General features: G+C 36.0%; 5 protein-coding genes and 1 non-coding gene across 8 annotated transcripts; 3 read left to right on the forward strand and 3 right to left on the reverse strand.

Annotated features, from left to right (window-relative positions):
- Positions 1 to 1,125: 1,125 nt before the first annotated feature.
- On the forward strand, positions 1,126 to 5,683 carry LOC111777645 (dolichyl-diphosphooligosaccharide--protein glycosyltransferase 48 kDa subunit-like). Its single transcript, XM_023657336.1, has 13 exons — positions 1,126 to 1,485; positions 1,694 to 1,830; positions 1,958 to 2,083; positions 2,271 to 2,324; positions 2,462 to 2,575; positions 3,280 to 3,335; positions 3,439 to 3,480; positions 3,925 to 4,000; positions 4,144 to 4,215; positions 4,301 to 4,426; positions 4,517 to 4,621; positions 5,019 to 5,102; positions 5,452 to 5,683. Exons 1-13 carry the CDS (start codon positions 1,218 to 1,220, stop codon positions 5,497 to 5,499), a joined length of 1,308 nt encoding a protein of 435 aa, XP_023513104.1. The 5' UTR covers positions 1,126 to 1,217; the 3' UTR covers positions 5,500 to 5,683.
- Positions 5,684 to 6,611: 928 nt separating this feature from the next.
- On the reverse strand, positions 6,612 to 6,685 carry TRNAN-GUU. Its single transcript has one exon. It is a non-coding gene; the product is annotated as a tRNA-Asn (tRNA).
- Positions 6,686 to 7,205: 520 nt separating this feature from the next.
- Positions 7,206 to 11,233, reverse strand: LOC111776877 (4-hydroxy-3-methylbut-2-enyl diphosphate reductase, chloroplastic-like). Of its 2 annotated transcripts, XM_023656272.1 has the most exons (11): positions 11,141 to 11,231; positions 10,704 to 10,938; positions 10,420 to 10,616; positions 9,247 to 9,426; positions 9,001 to 9,132; positions 8,856 to 8,930; positions 8,657 to 8,762; positions 8,488 to 8,582; positions 8,111 to 8,296; positions 7,497 to 7,583; positions 7,206 to 7,408 (listed from the first exon to the last, which is right to left on the reverse strand). In XM_023656272.1, the coding sequence occupies exons 2-11, from the start codon at positions 10,720 to 10,722 to the stop codon at positions 7,343 to 7,345; spliced, it is 1,143 nt and encodes a 380-aa protein (XP_023512040.1). In that variant the 5' UTR covers positions 10,723 to 10,938; positions 11,141 to 11,231; the 3' UTR covers positions 7,206 to 7,342. The 2 variants fall into 2 exon arrangements, with proteins under 2 accessions (XP_023512040.1, XP_023512039.1); XM_023656271.1 differs by having other exon boundaries at positions 10,704 to 11,233.
- Positions 11,234 to 12,129: 896 nt separating this feature from the next.
- Positions 12,130 to 17,298, forward strand: LOC111777696 (probable E3 ubiquitin-protein ligase ARI2). 2 transcript variants are annotated; one of them, XR_002812411.1, is made up of 8 exons: positions 12,130 to 12,520; positions 12,876 to 12,908; positions 13,031 to 13,310; positions 13,473 to 13,953; positions 15,201 to 15,749; positions 15,823 to 15,989; positions 16,343 to 16,587; positions 16,961 to 17,298. XR_002812411.1 is itself a non-coding variant. In XM_023657419.1 (7 exons), the coding sequence occupies exons 1-7, from the start codon at positions 12,404 to 12,406 to the stop codon at positions 16,483 to 16,485; spliced, it is 1,770 nt and encodes a 589-aa protein (XP_023513187.1). In that variant the 5' UTR covers positions 12,130 to 12,403; the 3' UTR covers positions 16,486 to 16,871. The 2 variants fall into 2 exon arrangements, 1 of the variants encoding a protein (XP_023513187.1); XM_023657419.1 differs by lacking the exon at positions 16,961 to 17,298 and having other exon boundaries at positions 16,343 to 16,871.
- Positions 17,299 to 19,132: 1,834 nt separating this feature from the next.
- LOC111777024 (plastid division protein PDV2-like) lies at positions 19,133 to 23,867 on the forward strand. The gene is made up of 7 exons (XM_023656467.1): positions 19,133 to 19,543; positions 21,543 to 22,203; positions 22,870 to 22,931; positions 23,012 to 23,139; positions 23,249 to 23,363; positions 23,441 to 23,557; positions 23,650 to 23,867. The coding sequence occupies exons 1-7, from the start codon at positions 19,307 to 19,309 to the stop codon at positions 23,791 to 23,793; spliced, it is 1,464 nt and encodes a 487-aa protein (XP_023512235.1). The 5' UTR covers positions 19,133 to 19,306; the 3' UTR covers positions 23,794 to 23,867.
- Positions 23,868 to 24,907: 1,040 nt separating this feature from the next.
- Positions 24,908 to 25,312, reverse strand: LOC111777025. Its single transcript, XM_023656468.1, has one exon. The coding sequence runs from the start codon at positions 25,310 to 25,312 to the stop codon at positions 24,908 to 24,910; it is 405 nt and encodes a 134-aa protein (XP_023512236.1).
- Positions 25,313 to 26,092: the final 780 nt, after the last annotated feature.

The raw sequence follows: 26,092 nt of genomic DNA on the forward strand, positions 1-26,092 counted from the left end.
AATAGTAATTGACATGTTTTTTACGTAGTTGACATCTTCGTTCAACAGTGGAGTGTTGTGCTTTAGATGGTGAGAGTTAGAGGTCGTGTAGCAACTTCCAACTTGTGTACTAGATAGTGAGAGTTAGAGGTCGTGTAGCAGCTTCCAGCTTGTTAATAGTAATTGACATTTTTTCTAACCTAATTGATATTTTCGTGCGGAATGTTGTACTCTAAAGGGTGAGAGTTCGAGGTCGTGTAGCAACTTCTAGCTTCCCCCGAAATGGTTCGAGTTCATTATTGTTATTATATAGAATGATCGTGACAAGTATTTCTTCTCTCTCATCTATCTCTCTCTTTGACCCATCCTCTCTTTTTCCTCTTTATGATAACTCTGTGAAGATTTCACACAAAAGTTATAGTTTCTATCCTTTCTCTCTTTTTCCATTCCCATATTGCCTAAAATCCAAAAATAGGATGAAGATAAGATTGAAACTCGAGTAGGGTTGGGTTGGAAAAAGAAAGCTACGTCTAGTTCTACCTCGTTCGGGATTCATATGACAAGTTCGAGTATAACGCAATACTTTAACTAATTGAGTTATGATTACGTTTGAATTAAATAATTTCAATTTGTGACGGTCTACCGGTCGGGGTTGGAATGAGGAAAGTTTCCTTATCCTCGGCCCCATCTACTATTTCAATCTTTATTCCTGTAAATATATATATATATATAAATAACGGTCTCAATAATACCCTTAAGTTAAAAAAAAAAATTCGTAAATTTTCAAAAAGTTAAAAAAAAGTTTCATTAACGTTTTTAAACCATGGTAAAAAAATTTTAAAACTTTTTTTTATAAAGATAAAGAATGTTAATTATATTTTTAACCTTACTAATGGTAAGGTTATTTTTAAAATTTTATTATAAGTTTAAGGGTATTTTTGAAACAAAATATTAACTTCATAATAAAATATCATCCAAATTTTAAAATATAGAATTTGTGAAAAACCTATTAAAATATAAATTTAAAAGTTTTGTGGGTTTATTTTGGATTTCTAGAAGTTCAGGGGTCATTTGGCAATTTCTTCACAATTATTGGGCGTTTTTATGATTATACATTAAATTGGGACCAAACTTTAAATACAGTCTTCTTCTGCAGACTACTTTTGTTCACAGAACGACTGGAAAGACGATCTCTGATCTCACTCTCGGTCCGTGCCACTTCCTAAAACCCTAGCGCCATGTCGAAATCCGTGGTCTTCTTTACGCTAATCGCTGTTCTTCCATTTCTCTGCCGCGCCTTCTCCCCCGAGCATCCAACAGATCGTAAAATCCTCGTTTTACTCGATGACTTTGCCATCAAATCTTCCCACTCTTTGTTCTTCAAGTCCCTTCAATCTCGAGGTTTCGACCTCGATTTCAAGCTCGCCGATGACCCTAAGATCTCTTTGCAGAGATATGGACGCTATTTCTATGACGCATTGATCTTGTTTGCGCCAACAATTGAACGTAAGTCTTCGTTCATTTCTTCATCTGAAGGTTTCGTGTTGGAATTCTTGTATTTTTTATGTTTCCCATTTGGAAATTGGAGACATTAGGTCAACTGGGGTTTCAATTGTTTTGCATTTATTAATTTTTTAGTTCTTATCTTTTGAGGTACCCGAATTACTCTTAATGGATTGCATCGATTTTACATTTTCATTTGTGGGTGTTTTAGGTTTTGGAGGATCCATCGATCCTGCTGCTGTACTGGATTTTGTTGATTCGGGCCATGATCTAATTCTTGCTGCTGATTCTAATGGATCTGAGTTAATCCGAGCAATTGCCACTGAATGTGGTGTTGATTTTGATGAGGTTGGTGGATATCTAGAACATGTTACCCTTTTATCTTTAGCATAATTGTGAACCCTACTTCATTTTTATAAGAAATTCGCCGCATTTCTGTACTTCATGTACTTATATGAGAAATATTATGCCATAGGATCCAGCTGCTGTAGTGATCGACCACACGGGCTATGCGGTATCAGAGACCGAGGGTGATCACACATTGATTGCAAGTGATGATTTGATCAAGTCTGATGTTATTGTGGGAAGCCGGAAAATTGAGGCAAGTGCTATTTATATTTTTTGAAAGAGGATAATGTGGGAAGATAATAGGTCTCGTTTGCATTTTCGTTTACTTACTTTAGGTCTTGAATTCTAACATTTTGTATTAACTCTATTTTGTGTTTGTAACTGTCATTGTGGTAATAATTCTTATTGCTAACTACTATTTGAATGAATGTTCCACACAGGCTCCTATACTTTTCCAAGGGATCGCCCATACTTTAAATCCTGCCAATAGTTTGGTAAGATACTTGGATAGTGTTTACTTTACAACTTCCTCAAAGAATGTGGTTCTAATTAAAGCTTCAGGAAGTTGCTACATTACTCTGGATTGGCATGACCAGTTTTATGTATTAAGCTCTCTTCTTTTATTCTCTAGGTGCTAAAAGCTCTCTCAGCATCTCCCTCAGCTTATTCTGCCAACCCAAAGTCCAAGCTTTCAAGTCCCCCACAACTAACAGGATCTGCCATCTCTCTGGTTTCAGTCATTCAGGTCAATATTTTATTAAGTTTCTGCTTTTGATATGTATCTATGTTAATGGTTTGTTTCTATGTTACTGGAGCATGAAGATCAACGAGGGACCTTTGTGTGTGATTGGTGGACTTAGCTTTTATATTGCTTTCAAAGGACCTCTTGATTTCGAGACATAGATTAATTCTTTAAACTTCGGTTATTCAAGTATGAAATTTAACACTATCGGCATTATTTTCTTAGTTTTCTTCTGGTCTCATAAGTTTGTATGGCCTCTCATTTTTATCCATTTGGCAGGGAGCAACCTTTGTCTTTTCCTTATATGTACAAATACTTGATTGTTGAAATTTTTTGTTGATTAAAACTCATGCTGGCCTTGCATCTGTTTGCTGTTAAATGAGACTGAGTAGAGTTTAGAACGTTTATTGCTCTCTTGGTGAAGATTTTTTTTTTTTTTTTTTTTTTTTTTTTTTTTTTTTTTTTTTTTTTTTNTTTTTTTTTTTTTTTTTTTTTTGTACTGGGTGATATCTTACCAGCCGTTCTTTGTGCTTTCTCTTTCACATACCTACAGTATAATTTCTTATAATCATTAAAAGAGGGATAGAGTTCAAGAGAGAGAGAAATTATAAGTTCTCTCCTTATCCCAAAAATAAATAAATGAATAAACAAAAAGAAGAAAATAAAAGATTAGAAAAAAAGAATTAAAAGTTCTTTCTATGTTGCAGGCGAGAAACAATGCCCGGATTTTGATATCTGGATCTTTAAGTTTGTTTAGCAACCGGTAGGGATCACTTCTAACCTATTTCCCGGAACTAACTTTAGTTCTTTTATTCTTCTGCTTCTCAGGATCTCTTAATAATATATTTTTTTTCTCTTGTTTATAGATTTTTTAAATCTGGGGTGCAGAAGGCTGGAAGTCCAACAAGGTAAGTCAAAATGCATGAACTAGACCGTATTACTTGATAAAAACATTCATAGTGGATTTTGAAACTTTAATCAGATTTTATAACTTACCATGATTCTTCTGATCAGACATGGTTGATGTCTTGGCGATCATTATGACATCTTAACCAGGAATGATGGTTGCTGTCCTTGATTCGTAAATTGAACTTGAAAATGATTCATTAGTAAATTTTTTTTAGTGCAACCGTTATATATAAAAATATTATCTAATGGATGGTGGAAAACAATTATGTAGCTGCATCAATTATTAATGAACTGTTGGTTTGGTCCTCACAACCTGGATTGGAATTTTTGGCTAAGAATATTGCTTGAACATTGACGAGAATTTTGATCACTTAGCAATTATTAGTACTTAGCATGCTTATGAACTATTGAATATACTTGTTTAAGAGATTATGTTGTGATAGGTATGCTAAGTCAGGCAACGAGCAGTTTTCAATTGCACTAAGCAACTGGGTTTTCCACGAGAGAGGTCATCTTAAGGTGAGGCATTTCTTTGGCTTTCTTACATGAAACTCCAATTTAACTTCTTGGCATTTTGTACTCGGTATGAGTTTGTTCTAGAATCAGATTGTAGATGCTATAATTCTAACCGCCGCTTTGGTAATAAATGCTTGTATTTTTAGGCTGTGAATGTTAGGCACCACAAAGTTGGGGAAGCTGATGAACCAGCAATGTACAGGATTAATGATGAATTGGTAATTTTAATTTCAGAAAGGCTAAATAAATTCTGAATGAGATGGAAATATTTGGGGTCTTCTGACCGTTGGATTTTGTTTAAAGGAATATTCAGTTGAGATTTACGAGTGGTCGGGTAAGGCGTGGGAGCCATATGTCACTGATGACGTCCAAGTGCAGTTTTACATGATGAGCCCCTATGTTCTAAAAACTTTATCAACCGACAACAAGGTATGGATTTCTTTTTGACAACTGTTTTTTGTTTCTTTTTACCTATGAATCTGATTGGACCCGAATATTAATAGCTACTTCCTCTTGTAGGGTCGTTATCATACTGCCTTCAAAGTTCCAGATGTATACGGAGTATTCCAGTTCAAGGTTGAGTATCAAAAACTTGGCTACACTACCTTATCTCTATCGAAGCAGGTAATGTTCGAATTTTATCTTGATGCATACTAATTATAGTGGGAAGAAGCAAGTTGATGGATCCCATTTTAGCTTTCTGAAGATTACCATTTTTCTTCTGCGCTCATTGGTTTTGGATATTATGCAATTGCTCTTTGTTTGAAATGGAACTTGATTGCTATTTTCGAACTTACTCTTGCCTCTATGCAGAATGTCACAACCTAATTATGAAGAGAGTAGGTTGTGACCCTCACGTCGTGAAAAGTACGACCGTGACACAGTGCACACACCTTTACATATTGTTTTACACTTAAATCATTCCCCATAATTGCTAAACTATTTCATTCTTTATCTACTGATAAAGAACCATCGGTAAACTTATTGTCTGTTACTGATAAAGATCATTCATAAATTGCAGATTCCAGTGAGACCCTTTAGGCACAATGAATATGAAAGATTCATTCCCACAGCTTATCCATACTACGGATCAGCATTTTCAATGGTACGCCTCTTTTACGTGTCTTTTTGAGATGGGAAATTGCACTCTCTTGACCCTTTTTCCATTTGAATATCTATTCCATGTTGATTAAACCTTTCCCTGAATCACATCAGGTTTAGATTCATTAACCTTTCGATACTTATTCGGTTTTTAGTTTATTTCTTAGTTCTATATTTTCATGGGTTTTAAAAAGTACGTTTCGTTTCTAAAAAACAAAGATTACGAAACGAATAGAAGAGGTAAATAAGCTCATCATCATTATCAATATCATAAAGTTTATTCTTCCATGTTCTTAATGTGCAGTTCTATGCTTTGAAATTGGTATAAATCATAAGAATTAAATTGTGTGCAGATGGCTGGCTTCTTCATCTTCACTATTGTTCATCTATACAACAAGTAAGGACCAACTTTGCAGATGCGATCTAGATCAATGTAAGAATGCAGAGCTTAGTTTTTTTTTTTTTTTTTCATCTGATTTTGAATTATAATTTGAGCTCTACTTCTTTTGCATATTGGAATTTTAGAGGAAGTGACAATTTTGGTGCTTCTTTTTAATGCTTCGTTGACGATATGATCACTTTTTATGTCAACGTCGAACCTATAAATATAAATATCTGCACGACACGACACGACGATAGTTTAAAACACCTGTTCTAACACGAAATACAATTTCTGATATTTCTGAATAATTGGTCAATCTGCTTATATAATTTTCACAAAATATAATTATTCAGATGAAATTGTACCCTTTTTTCCCCCCTTTCAGGTTGTGTTTAAGATAACATTTTGAATTAGGTTCGTCTTATTTTTTATTTTTTCCATTATTTTTTTAAACTTCACCTCCAAAGGAAATTCCAATTGTAAAATATTGAAAATAAAATAAGTTAATTAATCCATAATATATAGTTCTTTCAAAAAAAGAAAGAATTAAGTTAAATTATATGCTAATTGCTCATCTTGTAAATAGCTTTTAAATCTGAAGGGCGGAATAAAATTTTCGTTTGTGTCAATAATCTTATAAGCATTTCTATTGAAATTTGTTACATGTGTGTATCTGAAAAATATCATACAAATTGAAAAAAATAAGAAAAAAATATTGAAAAATATTTGAAATTGGTGTAAATACTATTTTGATCTGATATTTTAATATTAAAATATTATACATTTGTTTTTCATAAAAAAATCTTTGAACTTGTTTTAATATTTGTTATATATATACCAATTTTTATAAACTAATTATCATCTACAATTATCATTCTAAAAGTTAATAGTTACTCGGTTCAACTTAAAAAAGTTGATTGATGAAAGTGACCGTTTACAAATTATACATTTTAAAATTTTTTTTATAGAAAAAGGTCTCTTTTTTATTAATTTTATTTTTCCAAATTTGATAAAAAGAAAAAAAAAATCGTTGTGGACTAATTTTGAGATTTAAACATTTAGAAGTATAATTAAAAATAAATGATATTAGTGACAATTAGTCCGGCAGGGAAAATAATGAAACAAAAAAAGCGCTAGAAGGAGGGCTTGAACCTCCGACCTTGTGGTTAACAGCCACACGCTCTAACCAACTGAGCTATTCCAGCTGATGTTAACTACACTTCTAGTTATTAATGAGATGCCTCCTGTAAATGAACCCGGAGACGTTTGAGCTCGTAGAAAACTACTTTGAGAGCAGCCTCCAGACGCTGGATCTCTGTTCAGCTCTGGAAAACTACCTCAAGCGAGCTCGGGATAGTCAGCTGTTCATTTTAATAGCGCGGAGGCAGTCCGAGGAGGAGGAATCTCAAGCAGGTCGTTCAAAACTCAGTGGCGGTCAACATTCCGATTATTGATTAAAATATAATTTTGATCATCCTACTATTAGTTTTAAGTTTTACCCATTACCAATAGAGATGTCCATTTAACCACGGGACATAGCCACAAAGAAGGGACAAAGAATCCTTGATTAAATAGAGAATAGGAGGAAGCGGAGAGAGATTTCTTCCCATTAGCTAAATGGGTCTGTAGATGAAGATTCTAATGGAAGGTTTTTCACGATATGGACATCTCAAGTTTCGCTTTCCAAGATATTCCTTTGACGAGCATTTGCAAGGATTATTTTTATATGATAAATGTGTGAAGTTTATTTATTACGTCACTATTTTTAATATCATAAACATAATCTAGCAAACAAAAATGGAAAAGAAAGGAAAAGAAAACAGTTCAGTAACGCTATACTCTGTAGTTTGCTTTTGTCCAAGCTATTCAAGCTGCGCAGTTCCTTCCCCTTTGATCTCGAAAACCTTCTTAAGAACATTTCCAACAACCTGTAATTTTTAACCCATTTCACAAAAGTTAATGGCGGATCGACAATTTACAGTCACAGACAAGGTTTGACAGCAACTTTTAACTTACCTTATCTGGTGTAGAGGCACCGGAGGTCACTCCAATGGTAACATGTCCATCAGGTAGCCAGTTTTCTTTCTTCGCCAGCTCCCCGTGCTGTCGTGCGATTCAACGAGTTGACATGAGTATAAATGTAACGATCCAAGCCCACAGCTAGCAGATATTGTCCTCTTTGGGCTTTCCCTTCTGGGCTTCCCCTCAAGGACTTCAAACGCGTCTGCTAGGGAGAGGTTTCTGCACCCTTATAAAGAATGTATTGTTCCCCTCTCCAACCGATGTGGGATCTTGCAATCCACCCTCTTTCGGGACCCATCATCCTCGCTGACACACCGCTTGGTGTCCACCCCCCCTTCGGGGTTCAACCTCCTTACTGAAAAATCGCCCAGTGTTTGACTCTGATACTATTTGCAACGGCCCAAGCCCACCGCTAGCAGATACTATCCTTTTTGGGTTTTCCCTTATGGGCTTCCCTTCAAGGTTTTTAAAACGCATCTTCTACGGAGAGGTTTCCATACCCTTAAAAAGAATGTTTTGTTTCCCACTCCAACCAACCTGGGATCTCACAATAAAAGAAAAACAAATGCCAAGTAGTCTTTGGATCAACATTCTAAATTCATACTTACATTGAGCTTGTATGATATCGAGTTTCCTGGTCCTATACGTTGCTCGCTGTCGATCCAGTACGACGGGATTCCTCGAGCCTCTGCAATCTCTTGAAGGTGAGAGGTGTTGCTTGAGTTCCATCCTCCAACAACTAACATGAGATCCATATCTTCCTCCACCAGCTGGTACATGGCATCTTGACGCACCTAATGAAAAACACCACCTCCAATCACCATCACGAGATTTTATTGCGAGTAAATACATAATTTTGTAAATTACGAGAAAGTTCGGCCTATTATCAACGGACACGAGGTCCTTACTAGCAGTAAACTTGCCATCTCATCCGTTTCAAACGATATCAACACTTTACACGACAACTTTAACATGTAGAACTTACTTGAGTAGCATTACAGATCGTATTGAAACTAATGAAGTGATCATTAATATTTTCAATTCCATACTTCCGCATCATAGTTTTCTCGATCAATTTTCCTGTTATCAGAATCATAAGATCAATGATTCACAGATTGCGAGTTTCTAACAAATCAATGGCTCCAAAAATTTACCAATCTCTTCTGTTTCCCCTTTGAGCATTGTGGTCTGATTAGCAATGCCAACTTTCATGAGATCACTATCTGGGTCGAATCCTTTTGAAACAGCAGACTTAAATTTCTACAAACAAGCCAGAAACTCGACTATTATCATGAGCGACGATATCGTAAAGTATCAGCAAGTTCCATTAAGCAAATCATTAACATGTTGTACCTTTAAAAAAGCTTCTTTAGTTGAGATCAATCCATTACTTTCAACCCCAAGAATGTAGTCGCATACATACGTCGCCTGACATCGGTTCAGATTTTAGTTTTAAAATGCTTCCTTATGCTATGAGCCAAAAGTACCAAGGATTTACCTCTACTATGTCTTTCACAATGATGTACTTTCCAGCGAACGAAGCAGTTGCTACGGTTTCTTCGTGACGATACTTGCCGTGAATTATTGACGTGTATTCTCCTTTTTTGTGCTTGTCAACAGCATTCCAAACCTATACAAAAGAAATGCAGAGGTAATCTCAGCATCAACAGCTACACTGTGCCCTTACTTTCCTTCAATGATGGTACTCGGAGGGACTGTGAATGACAAGAAAATGATGGAGTACCTTAGAAACCCATGGGCAAGTTGTGTCAACAATCTTAACTTTTTTGTCATTCAGAACAAGCATTTCATCAACTGCAGCCCCAAAGGCAGGCAAAATCACAACATCTCCTGGGTTAACGACATCAAATCGTTTCTTTCCTTCCTCCAGAGGAATGTTGTACACTCCCATCTCCTCCAAACGCTGCAGACTCATAGAATTTCCAAACAGTTACAGTAAGATATTTCATTCAACACATCATGTTGTTGGCTACCCTAAAAGCAAATCAAAATAAAACAACACAATAAGGAAGAGTACGATCTAAACTTGGGAGTATCGAGGATTATTGAAAGGAGTAGTCCTACATCGGCTAATTAATAGGAAAATCATGAGTTTATAACCAAGGAACACTATCTCCATTGTTATGAGTTATTTTGGGGAAACCAAAAGCAAAACCACGAGATCTTATGCTCAAAGCAGACAATATCATACCATTGTGGAGGGTCGTGTTTCCTAATATGGTATCAAAGCCATGCCCTTAACTTAGTCATGTCAATAGAATCCTCAAATGTCGAACAAAGAAGTTGTGAGCCTCGAAGGTGTAGTCAAAAGTGACTCAAGTGTCGAACGAAGGGTGTACTTTGTTCGAGGGCTCCAGAGAAAGAAGTCAAACCTTGATTAAGGGGAGGTTGTTTTAGGGCTTCATAGGCCTAAGGGGAGGCTCTATGGTGTAACTCGTTTGAGGGGAGGATTGTTGACGATTATTGAAAGGAGTAGTCCCACATTAGCTAAATAAAAGGAAGATCATGGGTTTATAAGTAAGGATGTTTGGGAAAACCAAAAGCAAAACCATGAGAGCTTACGCTCAAAGTGGACAATATCATACCATCATAGAGGGTCATGATTCCTAACAGGGAGATGTTCTTTACTACATAAATATTTACAGTACTACTACAACATGGATCATTCTTTCATATCCATGTTAGTATCTTTTGAAGCCACTAAATACAACAACGTAACAACAACTCAACATTTTCAAGCGAAGTCCGAACGAGAGTGTTTCAAATGACATTTTAAGTGCTAAAAAACACTTGGAAAGTAATTTCAAACACACCCTTAGTATGTGCTAGAACATTTGTGATCATTGTGTAACCAATGAAACAGTAAAGGCAAGAAAAGCTAAAGCATCAAAAGGACCTTGTTAACAGTTGGGTTATGAATAATCTCATTGGTAATCCATATTGTTTCACTCGGAAACTGTTTCCTCGCTTCATAAGCAATCTGCACAGCTCGTTCCACTCCCCAACAAAAGCCATAAGCTCCAGCCAATTTGACAGTAACATTCCCCCAAGTGAACCGATTCCCATTTTCATTCAGAGTATTCACAACTTCACCTAAGCCATTCAATACAAAAAAATTGGCACCAACAAAACGAAGATTCAACAAACTAAAATCATCATTCAAATACAACAAAAACTCACTTGTGAACTCGCTACTCATGAGCTTCAACGCCTCCTCCTTATACCCAAACCCTTTCCGATTATAGTTTTCACCTCTGGAAAAGTTCTTCCAGAACAGCTTCGCATCGAAATCGGGATTGACCGACGAAGAATCAGCAGTGCACCGAACCAAAAGGGGTTTCCGGAACCGGAGAGCTCCGGCGCCGGAAAAACTCTTCGATGAAACAGAGTCTACACGACGGGGAAGACGGGGGATCTGCAGAGAAATCGCCATGGAAAACGGTGGTATAACAACAACGAAGAATGGACGTTGACGTAGAAATATGAACGCACAGCATTGCTGGTGCTTCGTAAATTACGTTTCAAATTCAAAGTCCAAATCCGGAAAAGTTCTACTCATTAAAATACTGAAATCAATGAACAGGTATACCGAATCTTGATCCTGCTTTACAGATTACCTCCTCCGATTAGCAGAGATGGTGGGTGGTTGAAAGCATGGAACGACTACGAGTGAAAAACATCGAACTTTTTTGGAAGAACTTTAAACTTTATTTCCCTCATTTTTCAAATAAAAATATAAACTAAATTAATAAAAATATCCCTTTTATCTTAAGAAAAAAATAGTTTTAATAATATCTAGTTTTAGATAAAATAATAATTTAAGGATTTTAATTAATATTTTTTAAAAAATAAAAAATACCCATAAAATTTTAAAAATAACTTAATTTTTATAATAAAAAAAATATTAAAAATTGTTACGGTCATTATATGGACAAAAATCATTTATTGATAATTACAAACGTTTTAATGTTATTTTAGAAAGTTTTTTTTAGTATTTTTAAAATGTGATACTGTCTATAAATATATTTTTTTATTATTTTAAATTTATTTTTGAAATTGTGAAAAAAGTTAAAAGATATTTTAAAGAAAAATTTAAAAATTAAAGGAACACGAGCTTTTAAAAATTTGACATATATTAATTCATTAAAAATCATATTTATTATGTAAAAAATTATAATATTTAAGAGTAAATATAATTGTAACATTAAATAACATTATTTATTTGAAGTGAAAAAGTAAAATAAACTAAAAGTAATTAACTTTTCAAATAAACTATATATTTATTTTTATTTTTATTTTTTTAAATTTAAGAATATTATTGAATGAAAGCAGAAAATATTTTATTAATTTAGCATAAAAAAAAACAAAAGATTCTAAGATACCAAGCGTCTGCAGCAATCATGAACCGGATATTTCATCGGACCAAAACGACGTCGTTTGCCGCAAGTAACAATACGACGTAGTATTGGTTTTGCTCTCTCTGGACCCCGGACTTCTCTTCTCGCTCACAAGTTTGCTCTCTCTCTCTCTTTTTTTTTTTTTTTTTTTTTTTTTTTTTTTTTTTTTTTTTTTTTTTTTTTTTNTTAATTATTATTATTTTTGTTTTATTTACTTCATCGGAGCGACTACCATTTAGTCGTTGTCCTTTCACTCTCTTCGCCGGCTTTTCCAACGATCTCCCCGGAGGGAAACGTTCTCCGGCGTTCCCCGATTCTCCGGATCGGATTTATTCATCGAATCTCTCTCGTTATCGATTGATATTTTTTCTTACTTGTATTACCAACTGAGCTTTGCTTTTTTATTTTTTATTTTTCCATCTGACTTCAATTTGTCTTCTCTTTCCCCAATTCGATTTCGCTATTTCTTTCGCCAATTTTTCAATGGAGGACTGCATCAGCAGCGATGAAGACTACTATGACTCCGATCGTGAGTCTCTTCAGGGTCTCGAGAACGAGGACTCTGAAATTCAGTGGGTTTCTAAAGGTCCCGCGACTAAGGTATTCTATTTTTTTTTTGGTACGAGGAGGGATTCTAATTGCGATTGATTACTTGGTTTGCTGATTGAAAGTTGTAACTCTTGTTGTTGGATTCAATTTTAGTGAGTTTCTTTTGTGGTGATGGCAGGGAATGAATTGATTGGGTTGAAATATAACGCTCCATGTTTTGTTTTTTGGACTCTTACTGTTTTTGTTGTTATTATTACTCTTTCCTGAAAAAAAGAGGTTTTTCTCCAAGTTTGTGATGATGGGGCGGCGGAATTTGGTGCATAATGCTTGGAATTTCTTTCCTGTTGAGATTCATGTGAATTTTCTAATCAATCATGCTTATGAAAACCCTTTTTGTTGTTTTCAGGTTATTACAAAGGAATCTCTCCTTGCTGCACAGGTTTAGCACCGGTTCTTCCCATCATATAAAAGACAATTTATCTCATTCTATTCTTTCATTGGATTCATGGGTTCTTTTTCGTTATTTGAATCTGATTTTAGGGCCGTTTTGTTTTCGTGTAGAAGGAGGACATGCGTAGAGTAATGGAGTTACTATCATTGAGGGAGCACCATGCTCGGACCTTACTCATTCATTACCGATGGGATGTAGAGAAATTGTTTGCAGTACTTGTGGAGAAAGGGAAAAGTCACTTGTTTGCTACTGCTGGTGTTACTATGATTGAGAATCGAAGTAATTGTTCCTCTGAGACTTCCTCCGTGGTGATGTGTGATATCTGCATGGAGGAAGTACATAGCAATGATGCAACAAGAGTGGATTGTGGTCATTGCTTTTGCAATAACTGTAAGCCTTTTTTTCCCTCTAAAATTAGATTTTGAATGGCCTTGTGAACTAATATTGTAAAGATTGTCTGTGATGTTAGTTGTAAGCAATTGTTATGGAATCAAATTGTGCTAAGTTCGTATAAATGACTAATAATTGGCTGAGCTTTATTTCTTGCTTCAGGTTGGACTGAACATTTCATTGTGAAAATAAATGAGGGTCAGAGTCGTAGAATCAGATGCATGGCCCACAAATGTAATGCAATTTGTGATGAAGCTGTTGTTAGGAATCTAGTTAGTAAAAGGCATCCAGATCTTGCCAATAAATTTGATCGTTTCCTTCTTGAATCATACATCGAGGATAACAAAAGAGTCAAGTGGTGTCCGAGCGCTCCTCATTGCGGCAATGCTATACGTGTGGAGGATGATGAGTTCTGTGAAGTAGAATGTTCTTGTGGTCTTCAGTTTTGTTTCAGTTGCTTATCAGATGCTCACTCGCCGTGTTCATGTTTGATGTGGGAACTTTGGATTAAGAAGTGCCGAGATGAATCTGAAACTGTTAACTGGATTACAGTACATACAAAGCCCTGTCCAAAGTGCCACAAACCTGTGGAGAAGAATGGAGGCTGTAATCTCGTCAGCTGCATCTGTGGTCAAGCATTTTGGTAAGATTATACTATTTTTTTAATCATTTTCTTTGTTATAGTTTTTTCAGTAAATGGGTGAAATGGCACATTCTGTTCAAAACTACTTAGATATGAGACCTGAAATCGATCCCTTTCATATATTGGCGAGATTTTGAGGTAGATAGCTCATTTTCATATTTTGCTGAAACTGAGACCGACACTGCAAGTATCGGCCAGTGTGGCACTCGTCAGATACTTACTGTTCATAGTTAGGTTCGATATAAGACAAATGGTCATACATCTAAATTCTTCTCTTGAAAAGCATACATGATTTTAGCGGCCTTGAAGAAGTAACTTTCTGCATTTCATTTGATGTGAAAATGTTCTGAAGAATCTAGTCATTTGATGCCCTTTCTGTCTCTTTCTATGAACAAATTTTTTTTTCTTTGCTATTGTCTTTTTAATATATGCCATTGATTCATATAATGGTGCGCACCACTTTTTGAGGTCTCAAACAATTTGTGAGTGGTCAATAATCTTCGTGATTTTTTTAATAAGTTTTTAGACCTTTTGGGAATTTGCTAATTTGTTATCAATAGAATTTAAATGATCTCACATCATGGTTTGTTTTTTCTTTATAGATGATAGATTAGTTAGATGTATATTGGAAATTTAGAACAAGTTCTAAGAAGGATTGCAGTTAATTAGATAGTAATCTTAGATAGTACTACCTAATCCATCTCCATTACTTTGATTGAAACTTAGAATAGGAAAATTTTCAATTGAATATTATGGTTTGAACTACCATAATTCACTCTAATATTTTTCTACATTCACTTGAACAAGTTCAATATAACGTATTTAATCATTTTAACCTTATGCTGGTTATAGATTCTGTAAAAATACGAATCTCCATGATCTAAGGAAATAAGTTTAGTTAGGTGCGAAGTATGATGTGTGAAAGATGGTTATTTTTTCGTTTAACTCACCAAATAATTACTTAAACCTTGCTTCAATTTGAATATAAATTCATATAAGTCGAGCATTTAGTGCTTAAGACATAAGTTTATGATAGTATAACTGTTTCTTTTTCCAATTGTTATTCTTTACCATAAAATTCATTTGAATAATATTTTCATAACACTTCAATTTTAGCATATGGACGGCAGTCGTTAATTTCATCTCTTAACCAGCTGCTTGTTTCTATTTTAGCTATGTGTTCTTCTCACCTTGTTTTACTTTTATTAAGTGGGTCTAAGTTTCTAATTCCCATCCTTCTGGTACAGTTGGCTGTGTGGTGGAGCCACTGGTCGAGAGCACACTTGGTCGAGTATTTCTGGTCATAGTTGTGGGCGTTACAAAGAAGAATCAGAACAGAAAGCTGAGCGAGCAAAACGGGATTTGTACCGTTATATGCACTATCATAATCGATACAAAGCTCATACAGATTCTTTTAAGCTTGAAAGCAAATTGAAGGAATCCATACAAGAGAAGATCTCGATTTCTGAAGAGAAGGAATCCATGCTCAGAGATTTTAGTTGGGTAAACAATGGACTGTGTAGACTTTTCAGATCAAGGCGGGTTCTATCATACTCTTACCCATTTGCGTTCTATATGTTTGGGGATGAGCTATTCAAAGACGAGATGACTCAGGAGGAAAGGGAGATAAGGCAGCATCTATTTGAGGACCAACAGCAGCAACTTGAGGCAAATGTTGAGAAGCTCTCCAAGTTTTTAGAGGAACCGTTTGATCAATACACGAAAGACAGGGTAATGGATATAAGGATGCAAGTCATCAATCTGTCGGTTATCACCGATACCCTCTGCAAGAAGATGTAAGTATACTGAGCTATCTGTTCTTCTAAAAACGTGTAAAGCTCTGGGAAGTCATGTCTTATTCTAACGCAGGTACGACTGTATTGAGAACGATCTTCTGGGTTCACTTGAACTGGGTATCCACAATATTGCTCCTTACAAGTCGAAGGGCATTGAGAAGGCGCTGGAGCTTTCTGCTTGTTGGAACAGCAAAGCAAATACTACAGACAAATATCTGCCATCAGACTGTGGAACAAGTGGTAAAGTGGAGAGTACTTTTCTACACTTTTTTATTCATCCCTGTTCGGTTCACAAATCGTGATTTCGATTCGTCTGTCTCAGTTCACAAATTTTGATCTCAATGCGTCTGTCTCTTAACAGTGTCCCTTATTTTTGAAAATATACATTTATCATCTACATCTCTAAATCAAGATCATTGGGCATTGCTTGGTCTTTCTTTAGTCAGATAAATCTTTATTTTGGGCCTATTTGATGTGGAGTTCTTACAATTCTTTTCAGTCAATTTCTGAGACAATATATAAAGGAAACTACCTGGCAATACTGCTTTGTATAGATATTGGGTATAAAAGTTTTACTGATGGTATAAATGCAGGAGGATTGTCAGAGCGGAATAGACTGAGTAGCTTGAATTCCGATGAGAACGGATGCTCGTCTAGGAAGCGTGCCAGAGCCGAAGTCGTTACTGGCAACTGCTTCGATCTAAACTTACCTGCTGAGGTTGTTGATAGAAACTGATCTCTGGAAGTTGCGAGTTTATAACGTACAGTTGTACAGATCTGACATAAAACATTAGCTTCGTTAGCACGGGGACGGGCAATCGAGGATTGGCAATCCTAGGTACTTTTAACTCTTTACTCTTTGTTTATCATGTTTGTCTCAGGTTGAATATATTGTCTTCGGCTGAGCTATATTTTGAAAGAGAATTATCTTTAAGTTTCACGTTCTTTACTTTTGAAATCCGCAAATTGTACATAGCAGTGATATCGGGATTTGATGATGGTATTTGGAATGTAAATGCTTAATTCTCAGCTTGAGACAGACAAGAGGGTATATGCATTTTGAGCTCTAGTCTAATATTCTCTCTTGCTGGAAGTAAAATTTCTATGCTGTGTTTTATTCGATGTTTCCTGATGTTCATGTTTGTGTGCTATGAACATTTCCATGTCTGGTGATCTGTTTTTGGTCATATCCTGATCTTTGCCTTTTACAGGAAGAAATAATGATAAAAGCTGGTTATAGCTGTTGGAATCTTTGGCATTTCATGATTTTGTTTTTAGTTAAACACGGGAGTAAAGTCGAACCTTCAACTTCTTCTTGATTGAAGATATGTGTTTTAACTAGTTGAGTTATGCTAATGTTGACGTTTTTAGTGGTTTATAATTGGAAGTGTCACTTTCTTGGTGGGTTATAGCTGTTGGAATGTTCCTCATTTCACGATTTTATTTTTAGTTAAACACGAGTGAAGTCGAACCTTCAACTTCTTGGTTGAAGATATGTATTTTAACTAGTTGAGTTATGTTTATGTTGACGTTTTTGAGTGGTTTATAATTGGAAGTGTCACTTTTTTTTGCGGGTTATAGCTGTTGGAATGTTCCTCATTTCATGATTTTGTTTTTAGTTAAGCATGTGGGAGTGAATTCGAACCTTTAACTTCTTCTTGCTTGAATATATGTATTTTAATTAGTTGAATTATGCTAATGTTGGCGTTTTTAGTGGTTTATAATTGGAAGTGACTTTTTTGGCGGGTTATAGGTGTTAAGTCGAACCTTCAACTCCGTGATTGAAATGAACTAGTTGAGTTATGGTTATGTTGACGTTTTATGTGGTTTATAATTTGGAAGTTTCACTTTTTTCGGCGCGTTTTAGCAGTTAGAATGTTCCACATTTCATGATTTTGTTTTTAGTCAACATGTGAGAGTGAGGTCGAATCTTCAACTTATGTACTTTTGTATCGAGGATATATGTTTTAACCCGTCAATTTTTATATATTTTATTTTGGTGCTTAATTTAGAAATTTGATCCACTTAAACTTATGGTTATTATTATTATTATTCTCATGGATGCCTCTGCAATGGCTAAACTAGGGAAAGTTTCTTCTTACTTAGGACTTTTTAGTTGTTTCGGAGTTGCGGTAATTGATATGTATTCTTTGAGTTCAAAGCGAATATAAGAATTATAGAAACTTTTTCATTGATTAGAGACGATGAATCATCATGAATTAAGATGTAATTTTAAAATTGTCATAGATTTTAAAATGTTCGTACTTTGAAACAAAAAAATTACAAACAATTTTAATTGTTTAATATTTAATTTGAAAGTAACTTAAATTTCATGTGATTTAGTAAATATTTTTGAAGTAAAAATTGAGAATTGACAAATAGTTTGGTTAGAAAATCTACCAAATTTTTTAGAAAAATTACTTTTTAACATTAATCAATGGTTAAATATTATTTAGAATTAGTTGTAGATTAATTACCTTATTTTATTTTATTTATTATTTATTTAATATTTATTATATACAGAATTTAACCTTTTAATATTTTTAAAAGATTGATGCGAACTTTTTAAAATTCGGAAGGAGATACCTAAGGTTTGTTGAATGAAAGACCCACGTCTCGGCTAATTTAGGGAATGATCATGGGTGGGTTTATAATCAAGGAATACTATCTCCATGGGGAAGCCCAAAGCAATTGGTACGAGGTCTTTTGGGGAAGCCCAAAGCAAAGCCACGAGAGCTGAGAGTTTATGTTCAAAGCCCAAAGCAAAGTCATGAGAGCTTATGCTCAAAGTAGACAATATCATTTATCATTGCGGGGAGTCATGTTCATCTAATGTCAAATGTCTAACAAAGGACTCCAAAAGAAAATGAGTAGGCATAGTAAAAAATGACTAAGACTCCAAAAGAAAATGAGTCGAGCTTCGATTAAGGAAAGACATACTTTGTTCGAGGGGAGGTATTGGATAAAAGTCCCAGAGCCTTAATTAAGGGGAGACATACTTTGTTCGAGGGGAGGTTTTGGATGAAAGTCCCACATCGACTTGAGTTTATAATCAAGGAATGCTATCTCTCAGAGCCTCGATTAAGGGGAGACATACTTTGTTCGAAGGGAGGTGTTGGATGAAAGACCCACATCTGTTTGGGTTTATAATCAAAGAATATTATCTCCATTGGTATGAGGTATTCTGGGAAAGCCTCATGCTCAAAGTGGATACCATTGTGGAGAGTCGTGTTCATCTACTAAGGTTTAAATATATTTTGTATAATATTTGCCTTATTTAATAAATTTGAATAAAAAATAAGTTTGAAAAAAATTAAGTCCAATGCAATTTAAAGGATTATGACATAATACTATAAACGTGGGAGGGAATCACTTCGGCCAATCAATATACATAGAGAGCACAAGAGTCGCTTGTAATCTTCTAATTTGGCCACCAGAAACCACTTATTTGGCGGATTCTGATTCCAAGTCTTGTGCTTTTCCAAACCCCACTTCCCATGTTTGCCTTCCCTTTCTTCCCCTCAAAACCCTAGGCGGAGCCGGAGAAATCCCCGCCCATGGAAGAAGACAGTATAGATATGGTTCTGGCCAGAGCCACCGACCTCCGATTGAAGATCGGCAACTGCATTCACAATGCAACAACCACTGCTAGAACGGGAAATGAAGCCGCTGACGACGGCGGTTCCGGTTCCGAATCTCCGGTCGGAGATATGGAGGACGATGAAGAAGTAGAACGACTTTTGAGTGTCTGCGATGCTCTCGAGTCCTTGGAGACTCAGCTCTCCTCGTTGCAGGTTTTCTCTTAATTTGAACTATTTTTTATTTCTGTTCTTTCATGTTTCTTGATTTGTTGGTCTGTGATTTTGTGCTGATTTTGATCTTGAATTGCTTTTATTGTATCGTATGATGATTGTTCTAATCTAGGTTTCGTTTTTCTGTTCTTCATTTTCTCATATTCTTGAGCCAAGAGATTGTTTGTCTACTTTTGCTGAATTTAGAACGATCTTCCATTTCATTGAACTTTGAAACTACTTAATGAATTGCTCTGTTCTGCCAAATGAGACCTCGTTCTTTGTTTTGATATTGTTCAAACATGCTTTGCTTGCTTTTTCTTAATGTTTTTCCTGTTATATGAATTGTATTGAACTATTTTGGCCTTTGGAATTGTAAAGCTAAAGCATATTCTCTGTATTTGTCTGTCTTTTCCTTGTTACTCTGCTCAAAAGCATTATGATTGTGGACTGCTCTGAACTTTTACCTTTAATCCCATGGTTAGAGTCATTGTGCCTTGAATTGAACTTCAACTCATGCTATAGGATTAGCTTTGAAATATTTGGTGGATGTATGTGTGGCCATTTAGCTTGTCTCTTGTGGAAAAGAAGCTTAGAGGTCATATGGTAACTTTTTGTAACAGTCGAAGCCCACCGTTAGTTGATATTGTCTTATATCGAACCTAGAATGTTTTGAGCTTTACCTCCAGGTCTTTTAAAACATCTCTATTAAGAGAGGTTTTCACAACCTTATAAGGAATGTTTCGTTCCCTTTTTCAACTGATGTGAGATCTCCCAATCCACCCTCCTTAGGGTCCTCGGGCTTCCCTCAAGGTTTTTTAAAATGCGTTTACCAAGTAGAGGTTTCTACACCCTTGTAATGAATGCTTTGTTCTCCTCTCCAACCGATATGGGATCTCCCAATCCACCCCCTTTAGGGCCTCGAGCTTCCCTTCAAGGTTTTTAAAACACCTCTACTAAGGAGAGGTTTCCACACCCTTATAAGGAATGTTTTGTTCCCCTCTTCAACCAATGTGGGATCTCACAATCCACCCTCCTTAAGGGCCTCGGGCTTCACCACAAGGTTTTTAAAACGCGTCTACTAGGGAGTGGTTTCCACATGCTTACGAGGAATGTTTTGTTCTCATCTCAAACCGACGTGGGATTTCCCACTTTTTCATTTTTTGTTTTTTAGTTTTATAAACATATTTTTATGGTAATTATTCCTTGTTTGTCAGTTCTCAATGTTTCTAAAACTTGTATTGCAATCTTGAAATTCGAAGCAATTATCAAGAGAAAACATTAAACTATGAGAATGTCACGAAATTTTGCCTAACTTGATTATCATTGACCACCACTGATGTAAACCTTGTTTTGTTGAAATAATCACTGAAAGTTTTTTATTATCACACCAGCTAGTGAAGTTGTTTGTGTTTCTTTGGTTATATAGATAGGCTGTTGCTAGAAGGACCTATCTTTTCTTGTTTGCTTTGTGCTCACAGACACGTGAGAAACTCGAGCGGATATCATTGTACTAAATTCAGGTTATATCAGAATAATCCTTGGGTTTATGTTCTGTTTCGTTACTGGTTATAAAACTCCAGGACGATGTAATGTTCATTGAATATATTTGCATAACTAGCTATATAATTATATGTAACTGCTCCTCAAGGTTTTAAAATGTGTCTGGTAGGGAGAGCTTTCCACAGCCTTATAAAGAATGCATCGTTTCCCTCTCCAACCGATATGGGATCTCACAAGTGCCTCTAGGTGCGTCAGCGAGGACGCTGGGCCCCTAAGGAGGGAGGATTGTGAGATCCCACATCGGTTGGAGAGGGGAACGATGCATTCTTTACAAGGCTGTGGAATTCTCTCTCTACCAGACGCGTTTTAAAACCTTGAGGGGAAGCCTGAAAGGGAAAGCCCAAAGAGGACAATATTTGCTAGCGTTAGATTTTGGCTGTACATTATACGATGTAACACTTCCAGCTAAAATTAATGTTGTTTCACTTGTCATTTTAAGGATTTACAACAACAACAGCGATACGAACGGGAAGCTGCCCTCAGCGAGATCGAACACAACCGCAAGATGCTACTCGACAAGCTCAAGGAGTACAAAGGGGAGCATTTAGATGTGATAAATGAAGCTTCTGCCTTTGCTGGGGAGGCAGTAAAGAACAACCATGATTTCATGCTTCCTCCATACCCAAGCCGTCTTCCATTCCCTCTTCACCTAAACAATGGTCATTTATCACCATCCTTGTCTTCTCGCAAAGCTGCCCATAATGGGGTAGCCTTAAGCTACATGAAAAACGACACGGAAAGGGAGTCAAGCGAGTCGTTGACGACCAGCAAACAAGCGAACACGAGAAACTCAAGGAGGAACGGGTTCGGTTCGCTCGTAGCAGCAGCAGCCAAGGTAGTGTTCACCATTGTTGGTGTTGTGTCCATAATGAACATGTCTGGTTTCGGGCCACGAATCGTAGTAAACAGAGCTACTACTCATTTGAAGAAATCCAGTGCGACCGAACATCCATCCACAGAAGACGAGAGACCGAGAACTCGATGCCCACCGGGGAAAATCCTGGTTGTGGAAGACGGGGAGGAGAGGTGTTTGGTGAAAGAGAGAATTGAAGTTCCATTTTCTTCTGCTGTGGTAAAACCAGATGTGAACTATGGATGTGGTTAATTTTCGATAAGGTAGAATAATAATCCTTTTATGATAGGGGCTGGTTTGGAATTTAATAGAAGTTGGAGGGCTGTAAATTAAATTCCCAATAAAAGATTGAGATGTAAAGTTGATAAAAATTGACTGAAATTGAAAATTTAAAAAGCCTAGGGACTGAAGTGAAAAAATGTTGTAAGAAATTTGAGAGAAATCAATATTTTAAGGAGTGGTTACATCTCCCATGCAAATTAATATTATAAAAAATAATAGGCGCGTGAGGCTGATGACGATTCGTAATGGGTCAAAATAGACAATATTTGCTAGTGGAGCTGATATTAGAGTCAGATATCGAGCAGTGTGCCAATTGCTAGCAGTGAACATGAATTGTTACAAATGATAGATATCAGCGCTAGATATCAAGCGGTGTGCTAGCAAAGACGCTGAAATCCCAAGTGAGATAGATCGTAAAATCCAGCAAAGACGCTGAAATCCCAAGTGAGGTAGATCGTAAAATCCGTCAAATTAAATAAATAATTAATTGCCTAACAACTCGGTAGTTTGACTATTGAGTCCAATCCAAAACAAAATTTTAATTAAAAAACAAGCCCAAATAAAAGATTAGTATGAGAAACCCAATTAAAAAGCTACAAATTTGGCAGTGTTGGTAGACAACTCCCTGTAGCTTTGTATTTTATTCAAAGAAGCAAAAAGCAAATCCCCATGGCCTTTCATTTCAACGAAGAGGTAAAAAATTTTATCCATAAACTAAACCCATTTGGATTAGTTCATAAATAGAGTGACCAAAACATGAATTTGCTCATAAGAACACAGACATGGGCACCTGTGGTGGTGAAGGAAGGGTCTTCACTGAACAACAAGAGGCCCTTGTGGTCAAGTCATGGGGTCTCATGAAGAAGAATGCTGCTGATTTGGCCCTCAAACTCTTCCTCAAGTAAGATACTCGTTCTTCGTTCTTCGTTCTTCGTTCAAAGGGTTTGTATCAATGCACTAGAGTTGACTCTTCTCTTTCTTTCTTTTTTTTAATTGTTGTTGGATCTTAGGGTATTTGAAATCGCGCCGTCTGTTAAGAACATGTTCTCGTTTTTGAGAGACTCGAAAGTTCCATTGGAGCAAAACCCGAAGTTGAAGCCTCATGCGTTGAGTGTCTTCACTATGGTGAGTTTATGAACAAAAGTTGACCTTTAGTAGATCGTGTTTGATTCGAATCTTGAACCGTTTGACGTGAATTATAGACTTGTGAGTCAGCCGTTCAGCTTCGAAAAGGAGGGATAGCGGCGGCTAAAGCAACCACTTTGAAGAGGCTAGGTGCTTCGCACCTCAAGTACGGTGTTGTCGATGAACATTTTGAGGTGATTCCGGATTCTATTTCGATTTCAAAATTTAAACTTTATCGTTATTTTGATCGAACGAGAGCATAATAGTGAATTTTTTCGGGTGATAGGTGGTGAAGTATGCACTTTTGGAGACCATTAAGGAAGGAATTCCAGAGATGTGGAGTGTGGAGATGAAAGAGGCATGGGCTGAGGCTTATGATCAATTGGTTTCTGCCATTAAAGCTGAAATGAAGCCTTCTTCCACCTCTTAAAACCTTACCCTTTTATGTCTCAATTTTCACCATGTTTAAATAAACGTCTTGTACGGTGGTTTCTAAATTCAAAAGCGCTCGATCGGGTTGAATTATGATTTCAAGAACCAATTCGGTTCTATTCGGGTTCAGGTTTAGTGGGCAAAGGATCGAATTAGTGACTTCCAACTAAATATTCACAAGTCACAGCGTATCATTAACATCTGTTATAAATATAAAAAATCATAAGCAGATCGATTGAGCTTAATTAGGTATCGTTTTGCTTATACATATAAAATGACGAAAATATCCTTCATAGAAATACATCGTCAAAAAAACATTTTTAAAATGGGATATTACTCCTTAGATATTATAAATATAAATTAAATAATTGAAGCATAAAGTTTGATTGGATCAAATGATTTCACATGCCAAAAGACATAACGTCGAATACCAACATGGTAGTTGGAGCGTTAGTTATAACGTGTAATATATAGTTTAAATCTGCGGAATAAAATCTAATTTTATTTATTACAAAAACTTAGATCTTACAATATATAAAATAAATAGATAAGACCCGAGCAATAATTGATGAAGTTTTTCAATGCTACTTTTGAAGGCGTTAATGAAACAATAATGCAATATCACATGTTGTTCGGTCCTATGATGTTTTATTTTATGTTTTTTTTTTTAAGAAAAAGAATATAAAAGAAATATAATGTTTTTCAATAATTTATTTTAATCCATGTGGAATTAAATTATTTACATAAATTTCAAATTAATTTTCAATCAACCCTTTACTTTTTTTTTTTTATTATTGGATTTATATCCAATTATTTTATTAGAAAAATATCTTAAATACCATTTTTGTTTATATTAATTTTATTTTATTGTATTTTGATATTTCATTATTAGATGAAAATAGTTCATTAATAAAAACATATAACAAAATATTATTAATGGAAATATAATATTAATAAATAAATAAATAAATAAATATATTTATAAATTCGAGTGTGCTGGTTTCTCCTCTCTTTCCCGTTGCAACTTCGGCTTTCGCCATAGACGCGACTTTCAGATACAATGTCGCCTCCGTTCTTCTTCCAAGTGGCGTTGAAGCCATTTCGCCGGAATCTCAGTACGACGCCCCTGGTGCTCTGATGCGGTGCCCTACGGCGGCTGGCGCCGCTTTCATGGACGGATATGCCTTCTTGGAGCTGGCGAGGGCTACATTAGCTTTGGCAGCCAAAGCACACAAGATTGTGAGAGAGATCGGCAGATCGGATTTAGCAAGCGGGATTAGAAAGTAAATTTCCCCCAATTCGAGCTCTCTGTCGCTGGAAATTTGTGGAACGATTGAATTGATCTTCATAGATTCTGAACTACAGAGGAAACAATTAGGGTTTTGATTGAGAATGTGGCTGGCCTTGACTGGGTGCCTCAATTCTTGTAGCCTGCCATCTATATGAATGATTTTCGCTGTGAAGGGCCAGTTCGTGAGGCTAGGGCTTGAGTGCTGAGATGAGGCACAAACTCCCATGGTTTTTGTTTTTCTGAAGAAATGGAAGAGTCGGATGGAGGAGGAGATTGGTACGTGGTGAATCATTCCATATATTTATATACAAGGAAAACTGAGAGAAGATTAGCAGGGCATGTGAATCATGGGGCCATGATAAGACCGTATAAAAACGGCGGAAAATGCACTGAATATGTGGTATGATCCTTTTCCCTTTTGAAGTTTCCTTGTTGCTCCAGCTAGATACCATTACTGTGCAGAAGCTGGGCCGTCACTGACATTTTATCTACAGGGAGAAAGAGAGAGAGAGGGAGGGAGGCCCCATTCTGGACCAACCGACTGCTCAACGTGTATCTCACTCATTGACAATGACAACAATTGGTAACTTTCCATCCCAACTGAGTATTAACCTTTTGGATCTCAGTATCAGGATTTTGACAATGCTTATATATACTGTGCTAATATTCAATCAGGGAAAAGATCAGAATTCTTCTTTTGGCCTTTTTTTTTTTTCTTGTGTATATCTACATATCATCGCCTTTAGTTAAAACAAAAATATTTTGCGATCATAGTGTTTGTGAGATCTCACGTCGGATGAGGAGGAGAACGAAGCATTCTTTATAAGAGTATGGAAACCTCTTCCTAGCATATGTGTTTAAAAATCTTGAGGGGAAGCCTGAAAGAAAAAGTCTAATGAGGACAATATCTGTTAACGGTGTGCTTGGGTTGTTATAAATGGTATCAGAGCCAGACATTGGGCTAAGTGCTAACGAGGAAGTTGAATCCCGGGGGGGGGGGGGGGGG

The sequence above is a fragment of the Cucurbita pepo genome, chromosome LG16 (assembly GCF_002806865.2).
Source record: "Cucurbita pepo subsp. pepo cultivar mu-cu-16 chromosome LG16, ASM280686v2, whole genome shotgun sequence".
Taxonomy (NCBI): domain Eukaryota; kingdom Viridiplantae; phylum Streptophyta; class Magnoliopsida; order Cucurbitales; family Cucurbitaceae; genus Cucurbita; species Cucurbita pepo.

Excerpts from the sequence above, each read along its gene's own strand:
- LOC111777645 (XM_023657336.1), top strand. The coding sequence starts at position 1,218 with ATGTCGAAATCCGTGGTCTTCTTTACGCTAATCGCTGTTCTTCCATTT. Across the intron at positions 2,576-3,279 it reads CTCTGGTTTCAGTCATTCAG|GCGAGAAACAATGCCCGGAT; the intron begins GTCAATATTTTA and ends TCTATGTTGCAG. Across the intron at positions 4,001-4,143 it reads ACGAGAGAGGTCATCTTAAG|GCTGTGAATGTTAGGCACCA; the intron begins GTGAGGCATTTC and ends TTGTATTTTTAG.
- LOC111776877 (XM_023656271.1), bottom strand. The coding sequence starts at position 10,956 with ATGGCGATTTCTCTGCAGATCCCCCGTCTTCCCCGTCGTGTAGACTCT. Across the intron at positions 9,427-10,419 it reads ATAACCCAACTGTTAACAAG|CGTTTGGAGGAGATGGGAGT; the intron begins GTCCTTTTGATG and ends ATGAGTCTGCAG. Across the intron at positions 7,584-8,110 it reads CGATATCATACAAGCTCAAT|CACGGGGAGCTGGCGAAGAA; the intron begins GTAAGTATGAAT and ends ATCGCACGACAG.
- LOC111777696 (XM_023657419.1), top strand. The coding sequence starts at position 12,404 with ATGGAGGACTGCATCAGCAGCGATGAAGACTACTATGACTCCGATCGT. Across the intron at positions 13,311-13,472 it reads TCATTGCTTTTGCAATAACT|GTTGGACTGAACATTTCATT; the intron begins GTAAGCCTTTTT and ends TTCTTGCTTCAG. Across the intron at positions 15,750-15,822 it reads GATACCCTCTGCAAGAAGAT|GTACGACTGTATTGAGAACG; the intron begins GTAAGTATACTG and ends ATTCTAACGCAG.
- LOC111777024 (XM_023656467.1), top strand. The coding sequence starts at position 19,307 with ATGGAAGAAGACAGTATAGATATGGTTCTGGCCAGAGCCACCGACCTC. Across the intron at positions 22,204-22,869 it reads AGATGTGAACTATGGATGTG|CTTTGTATTTTATTCAAAGA; the intron begins GTTAATTTTCGA and ends AACTCCCTGTAG. Across the intron at positions 23,140-23,248 it reads GCCCTCAAACTCTTCCTCAA|GGTATTTGAAATCGCGCCGT; the intron begins GTAAGATACTCG and ends GTTGGATCTTAG.
- LOC111777025 (XM_023656468.1), bottom strand. The coding sequence starts at position 25,312 with ATGGGAGTTTGTGCCTCATCTCAGCACTCAAGCCCTAGCCTCACGAAC.